At 40.1% G+C, this 7,960-nt stretch overlaps 1 protein-coding gene across 11 annotated transcripts in view; it reads left to right on the plus strand.

Annotated features, from left to right (window-relative positions):
• PRDM10 (PR/SET domain 10) overlaps nucleotides 1–7,876 on the plus strand; it is a 44,975-nt gene extending 37,099 nt beyond the window's left edge. For all 11 annotated transcript variants that reach the window (XM_038167461.2, XM_072027604.1, XM_038167462.2 and 8 more), the window contains 5 exons: nucleotides 36–206; nucleotides 1,437–1,577; nucleotides 2,420–2,588; nucleotides 3,202–3,314; nucleotides 4,254–7,876. In XM_038167461.2, coding sequence (XP_038023389.1) covers nucleotides 36–206; nucleotides 1,437–1,577; nucleotides 2,420–2,588; nucleotides 3,202–3,314; nucleotides 4,254–4,490 — 831 coding nt within the window. In that variant the 3' untranslated portion in view covers nucleotides 4,491–7,876. The remainder of the gene's footprint in view (nucleotides 1–35; nucleotides 207–1,436; nucleotides 1,578–2,419; nucleotides 2,589–3,201; nucleotides 3,315–4,253) is intronic.
• The last annotated feature ends 84 nt before the right edge of the window (nucleotides 7,877–7,960 follow it).

The following is a 7,960-nucleotide window of genomic DNA, read 5'->3' on the forward strand; positions in this document are numbered from 1 at the left end:
GAGATGATATTCTTTCAATCTTTCTACCTGTGCAGACAACAGATTTACTGACACAAGCAATGACGGAGCTGTCCCAGACCCTTACAACAGACTATCGAACTCCCCAGGGAGATTACCAGCGGATCCAGTACATCCCTGTGTCTCAGTCCACGACAGGCTTGCAACAGCCTCAGCATATCCAGCTGCAGGTTGTTCAAGTGGCCCAGGTGAGTAACCAGCTGCAGGATTTGATCTGCTTTTTGACCTTCTCATACCAAGCTTGTGCTTTTTGGGGGCTGTATTGCTGGGAGGTTTGTTAAGGCATGGTTACTTAAAAAAATAAAATAAAGTGGTGTAGACAAATTGATTGGTGGTGGATAGAGGTTCTATCATAAGCATTGTGTACTGGGCATAAATGTTCCTATCAGTCTTGGTCACTTTGATGAAGACTTTATCAACAGAGTCCTAATTTAGTTCTATCTGGGCAACTTCACTCGAGTCTTCTCTAGGCTGGCTTTCCAGCAACTGAAAACTGGGTCAGTGGGTGACCTGCTTCTGTGGTTGTGAGGACTAATTTGTACTTCCTTTTCTCAGTGAGCCAGAGCCAAAATTTAGAAGTACAGAAAGCATTTGCTTTTTCATTCGTATTATCTATTAGAATATTCATTCTCTGTGATGCCCAACAGCCTCCTAAAAATAAAAACAGAGTGTAGCTAGGATAAGTGAGCTGAGGAAAATTTATATTCAGGCAACTATAAGAAATCACCACAGCATTCAAATCCAGTAGGTACTGGATGAAGCTGAAACTACCATGTCTTTGTATTTGAATCTGAAATTCAGTGTTCTCTGACCTAGTTATTACCAATTTAATTATGAATTTGGTTGATAAAGGCCTAAACTATGGCCCCAGTTAACATAGACCGTGGCTGTTTTGACAACATAAGAGCACGAATACAATACAGGAGCACAAATTCCTGCAGCTGATACTAGATTTATCAAGATCTGAGACTTGTAATTAAATTAATTATTATTAACAGGTGTTGCTTTTAATCAGTGAAACTTAAAAGGCTTTTAATCAGTGAAACTGAACACTTTGTCCTGAGGCAAAGCTATGTCAAACTACAGTACAAGAGATGCAGTTCTTGAGTCTGTGTGTACTATATGGACAGATACTTACAGAGGGATGGTCCAATGGTTGTGACACTAATCCAGTTTTTCAGACCCTTTGGTTCACATCTAGCTCTGCCACAGACAACTTGTATAACCGTAGGCAAGTCCTTTCTGTTGATACCACCAGGATGTGACCACCTCAGTGCAACTGCATCTGTTAAGTGTGTTTTTCTGTCTCACAGGAGTGCAATAAATACTTTATTGCTCCAGATCTTGTCACAGAAGTTTATATGGCTGCTTCTGCAAAGAATGCAAAATACACACCTCTGCTTTGATTTTCTGTCTAGGCTACCTCACCTCACCAGTCCCAGCACTCCACAGTAGATGTTGGGCAGCTTCATGACCCCCAGACGTACACGCAGCATGCCATCCAGGTGCAGCACATACAGGTCACAGAGCCATCATCAGCAACTCAGCCATCGTCGCAGGTATTTCACTCTTCTCTGTGCAGCTGGTATATTATATACTGTGACGCAGGACAGAGTCTTTTGTATGTCAATTAAAGCACCACACATGAAATGAGTGCCACTTGAGCATCTTTGAGATCATCAGGTGGTTCCCAAATGTTCATAGGGCTATTTTAGAGCATATACGTGGTAGAGATAAATGGCTAGAAATGGACAAGTTTGCCGTTATTTGTGGTTGAATAAAGTTAGCCAATTGGAAGATGTAAATGAAAACTGGTGTTCTTCTAATATTTGAATATACTGGTGTTGAATATCTTCTGGGATAGTTTAAAGCCTCTGGTTTCCATCCTCTGTCGGACTTGCTACTGCAGAATCATAGAATATCCTGAGTTGGAAGTGACCCACAAGAATCACTGAATCCAACTCATGGCTCCATGCAGGGCTACCTAGAAATTAAAGCATATGTATGACAGCATTGCCAAAATGCTTCTTGAACTGCAGCGGGCTTGGTGCTGAGACCACTTCCAGGGGAGCCTGTTCCAGTGCCTGACCACCCTCAGTGAAGAACCCTTCCCCGGTATTCTATCTGAACCCCCCTGATGCAGCTTTGTGCCATTCCCTTGGGTCCCATGTATCCTTTGGCAAGCCATGTCTCTCTTTTCCGATCTTACCAACCACAGAGAGACACAAGCCTGGGGGGAGGGAGCAGAGCTTTGCAGTTCTTGTACTCAATATGCTATAGAAACTCCTACACCTCTTTTCCCTTGACAAGGAGGCTGTGCTTATAACAGTGCAGAAGCATACAATCCTTCAGCATGCTGGAGAACACTTACCTTTTTTTTTTTTTTTTTTTTTTTTTTTAGGTTGGGGGTCAACCTTTGAGTCCCTCCTCACAACAATCTCAGCAGGAACTCAGCCCCTCACAGATGCAGACAGCTACATCTACACAAAACCAATCTCTCCAGCAGCAGCAAGGGTCTTCAGTCCAGCACACATATCTTCCCAGCACATGGAACTCATTTCGGAGCTACTGTAAGTGTCAGCAGTAACTGGAAGTTTGGCTGGTGTGTAGAACTGCTATGTTCTCTGTTTTACCAGCCAACAAATGGGAGAGAATATCTTCTAAATGGGAGAGTATGTCTTTGTAGATCTTTATGAATATTAAACAATTTTAGAAAATGAAAATTGTTGTATTAGCTTTTTTTTATATATATATATATACTGTACATCTATAATTACTTGATATGTAGTCTGGACTGGCAGACTGGGCACCTTTAATTCAAGGATCCTGCACTCAGCAGGAATCCATATAGTGGATAGCAGCTTGTTCAAATTTGGATGGATGCTTCAAAGAGTCATACAGGAGATGAGGGTGACATGAAATGACTTCATGTCCATAAAGCTCTGGATGATAATTCTGTGATTTCTTGGGGGTAGAACAAGCTGTTAGTTATATGCATGAAGAGAATCCTCAGCCAATGTTATCTGGTATAATTCTCTTGAGCAGAAATTCAGGTTGCAAAAAGCCTTTTAAAACTCCACAGGCCTCAACAACTACTCTTGTTATCGATGCAAGACTTTATTATCTTTCAAGGTGATCTTTGAGTTTGATTGAATATTTTGATTCTCCAATTTCAATTTTCAGCATCTGAGATTCAGATGATGACCATTCCTCAAGGCCAGTATGTGATCACAGAGACAGCTGTAGGTACACCTGTCACCACTGTCAACACAGGGCAAGTGAAAGCTGTTACTCAGGTAAGGAAAAGAATCGTGGCCTTTTCTTTTTGTCTAGAATAATGTATCGTGCTTTTAAAGCCTTTAGATTGAAGGTTAAAGGAATTCTAAAATGATGACAGGGCCACAGAGAGCAATGGTGCATCTAGAGAGGTCCATAGTGTATTGTCTGAAAGGACTTTGGCTTTCTGTAATGATTGTAGGGAGTTCTACATGTATGCTGGGTGCAATCTCTAGGCAAAACAGCTAATAAATGCTGTGTCATAGGCTAAGGAGAAAACTGCTACTGGTAAAATGTAGTAATGTTGTCAACTTTGAGGTTACAAAAGGCAAGACATAATCTCATATGCATAAGGGATTTTTTTTTTTTTCTGAGGTAGCATCATATTTCTTCATGTGTCAAGAACAGTTTTCTGCACCTAGCCATTTGCAAGAATTTGTAGGAGAAGGTATGATTCAGTGGCAGTAAAAATATTTACAACTAAGCTGTAGCCATGAGGCCAAGTTTCAGAAACATTTCTGAGAATCACTATCTCACCTAGGAAGCAATCCAGCATAAGGAAGTGTGGTAGTTTTACTACACTGATATTGGACACTAGAAATGAAACTTCTGCTAGAACATACGGAAAATGGAAGAAACTTTCAGAATAGTTGTATTGTAATTTCTATTTTAATAGAAATTGCTATTTTAATTTCTAATGGTGGATTAACTGTATAAATAGTTTAACTGTTCATAACTAACCCAAACTTCAAAGTAGTCCAATGTACTTTAAAGCAGGGGTCTAATCAGTGTTACCTTGGTCTCAGAAATAACACTTTAAAGCATTACATTCTCAACTTCAAAATTCCTTGTTCATACCAAAATGTCTTTCAGCACAGCAGCAGGAAAGTTGAAGATGATTACAAAAGAAAAGATATAGAAGATGAAACAATTACTTATTTTTTATATTCTTCATGCAGACTCACTATGTGATATCTGAAGGTCAACCTGATTTGGATGTCAAACAAAACTCTTCGCTCTCCAGTGAGGTACAGGTTGGTGTTTCCCAGCCGCCAGCCCATGCTGATACATTGGAATCTCAAACGAGTAATCAGCAGCAAACAACCCAGTACATAATCACTACAACCACCAATGGGAATGGGGGCAGTGAAGTGCACATCACTAAACCAAGAACTTTCTCAGCAGAACATGAATGAAGAAGCCTTGCAGTGTCATTTGCTTGTACTTTTCACCTCCCCCAGAAGCTCAAATATATGGGTATCCTGGAGCTCAATATGTTTTAAAGTATATGCTCACTTAACTTCAACTAAAATATTGGAGCTCTTCTTAATGCTTTAAGAGGGTTGAAGTCCTCAGTGACCACGAAGAAGTACCCTCAAAATCCTTCTGGGATACTATTTTATGCAGCTTTTAACAAAAAGGACAAAAGGAGAAATGAAACCTGCTTGCCCTGGACTTTTTTGGCATGTCTGCTGACCCTTGTTTCTTCCTTCATGGAAGTGTCTCTGGTAAACAACTCTTATTTCAATTGGAAGGGAAAAGCTTGCCCAAGTGAAGGCTAATTGGCAGATTATATTGTATGTATATTTTTAATAGGAGCCGTTGAACAGGAGGACATCATGTAAATTGCCAGAGTATGGCAGAACCGCTTCTTCTGTCTTTGTTTCAACAGCCAAGTTGAAAGGGAATATATGCTTGAGAGCAGACTGCCTGAAGAAAAAGGGCAGCAGCAAAGCAGTGACTGTGTATGTGTGTGGGGATGGATATAGCAATGAAGCTGTGAAGACGTGCAGAAGCAGTCCATTAAATTATTATTTTTCCAACCCCTCAAACTGTTTACATGCTGTCTCTCCCCTGCCCTACTTTACCAAGAAGTTCCAGAAGAAGGAAAAGTGCAGTCTTAACCCCATGTTTGGAACAAACTGATCAAAACCCTAGTAGCACATAATGGTAATACAGAGCCACTGTAATCTCTTTCCCCTCCAGAGTTTGCAGGGAAAATCGCCTTTTTGCCTGTAAACAAAAAAGTTTCACCTTAGCCTGCATTGCAGCTTCTGCTGTGACCTCTAGCGACAGTTGTGCCAGGAGAAGCAGGTACAGGAATACACCTCTGAAGATGCAGGGTAGTTATCTCTGTTGCCATCTCAAAGTGGATGTATTTTTCTCTTGAAGACTGAATGGAGAGTTGGTTATGCTGATTTTCCAAACACCTTGTTAACAATGCACTGTAATTCCTTTGGACAGTTTCATAAAATGACCAGCCTTGGACTCAGGAAACACGTACAAGAAAAACACCAATGGACCACTATTTATGGGACACAGAAAGCCATCTGCGAGTTGCCTGCTTTGGTAGACCTGGTCTACGTACCGAACTCACGTTATTCTTAGGGACCAGGAGAAAGAAAAAGTTTTATCTTTTAAGGCAGTGTATTTTTTTCTTACATAATTCCCCTTCACGGGTCTTGTTGGTTGGTTATTTAATGCATTCTGGTATTTGCAAGAATATGACTACATCTCCATTTACTGTTGATGGGATATACTGTTTGTGTCTAAACCTCCATTCACTCTGCTTGAAACCTCATCCCAGAATGTCAGTGTACCATAGGATACATTTATTTATAAAACAAAGAAGTTTTGTCTTAATGGCCCTTGAGAAAGGTCGGAAGAACTAAGAGAGGATTTTTTTTTTTTCTAATTTCTTCTTACATTGCATTGAGCACGAATCTGGAACTTTTGTGTTTGTACTCCCACAGAATGAGATGGGGATTAACGATGTGAGTAGGTGTTACACATGTTTACAGGTTGTGGTGTCAGGCCTTACGGAGTTAAAGCTCTTAGACATGAGAGAACTTAACACTCCGACTGAAAAAGTGGATGACTTGTTACTTGCTGGCAAAGCCTTGTAGCATGTATTGCTTCAGTAAATAACATTTTAAATATGGTATGGAAATAGTGACTGTGCGTGATGAGATAAATCCTGTTTAAAATATTGGACAGCTCAGAACTGTTTTGAGGTAGCTTGAAGTGAGTTGCCAAAACATAGATTAATTTGTGCCTGGTATTCTGCTTCTCTTACTGCAACCACTGTACTGGGGCATTAATTAATAATTGGGGCATTAACGTGATTGGTAAAATATACAGAATCACAGAATTTCTAGGTTGGAAGAGACCTCAAGATCATCGAGTCCAACCTCTGGACTAACGCTAACAGTCCCCACTAAACCATATCCCTAAGCTTTAATGAAGACCTGAGCTCCCATTTAGTGTAGTGCAGTGATGAGTCCTTCAGTTCAATGGATTTGGGAGGTCATCTACTTTAGCAATGCAGCCAAGCAACTGCAGTTGTCCTTGCTTGAGCACTTTTGAGTAACAGGCCATTACGATGTTCATCTGGGTGAGCAGAAGGGAGATCTTGGTTTTGGCTTTGCCTTGTGGCATCTTTTTCAAGAAAAGGGTCTATTTTCAGACTGCTAGATTAATAACATGAGTCAAATGTGGTACGAGTAATAGGAAAATAGGAAACTTGGAAATGGGATATTGCAAATGCACTGTTCTGCAGGAGCATTTTTTAAGTCTTAAAAGCTCTACAGTCTTTAGAGATGATCAAACTTTGTCTTTAACAATATTGCAAATGTGGGATTAAACAAACAAACAACAAAATTTTGTTACATTCAACTTTGTTAGAAAGGATCACAGAATGAGGTTGCTTGTTCTTGTACCAGTTATTTAAAGCTGAAAACTACAGGGTATTCTAGAAAACAACTGTAAAACAGCATCTTTGAACTCACATGTTCCTTATCAAAGTTTCTGCTCTGTCCTACAGTAATAGTAGTATACTTATCCATCAGCTTGACACCAGCATTAAGTGATTCACTGTGTCTTAAGTCAAACTGATGCCTCATCGGGGGAGAAGCATCCCTGGAAATCAAGCATTGTGAATTTTCATTCCAAAGTAATAAAATATAGTGATTACCCAGACTGGGGGAGAGAGCAGAACAGCCCCACAGCACAGCTGTGCTACAGGGACTGCTTTTAAAAAGAAGACAAAAACAAAACACAACAAAAATAGCCAATATTTCTTTTTTTTTCTTTTTTTTTTTTCTTTTTTCTTTTTTTTCCAGTTTCTGCAGTGCAGAAGGCATAGGATTTACTATATTTTATTATTATTTTTTTAACCAGAACCACCCCAAACATTTGTCTCTTAAAATGATGTCCCGCTGGAGCTTAATGCTGCAGTACTCTGCTACCTGCACAGGGCATGATTTGCTCAAAGATGGGAATTGCCATGGGGCCTTCTGGGGCCTCAGGCTTTTCTGTGCAGGTGTTTTGGGTCAGTTTCTCAACCCTCACCCCATTAAAAATTAAAATTAAAAAAAATATATACACCTCTCAGACTGCTGGGGCACTTGGGACGAAACATGGTTGTTTCCATGGGATGCTGCAGTGGCTGTCCCACATCGCTCTGCCCGCTGTTATTTAAATGTGTATGTTTATTGTACATTCAGTGACTGTTCTAGTGTTAATAGTCTTGTGCTACCTGGCAGGTGTAAAAACGAAATTAATAAATTCCTTTTTTTTTTTTTTTCTAAATACCGAGCAGTGTGATCTGTGCGGGCCTCCCCTGGGTGAAAAAAGGGACTTTATTTATTGATTGATCCAAAACCGG

The sequence above is a fragment of the Anas platyrhynchos genome, chromosome 25 (assembly GCF_047663525.1).
Source record: "Anas platyrhynchos isolate ZD024472 breed Pekin duck chromosome 25, IASCAAS_PekinDuck_T2T, whole genome shotgun sequence".
Lineage (NCBI taxonomy): Eukaryota > Metazoa > Chordata > Aves > Anseriformes > Anatidae > Anas > Anas platyrhynchos.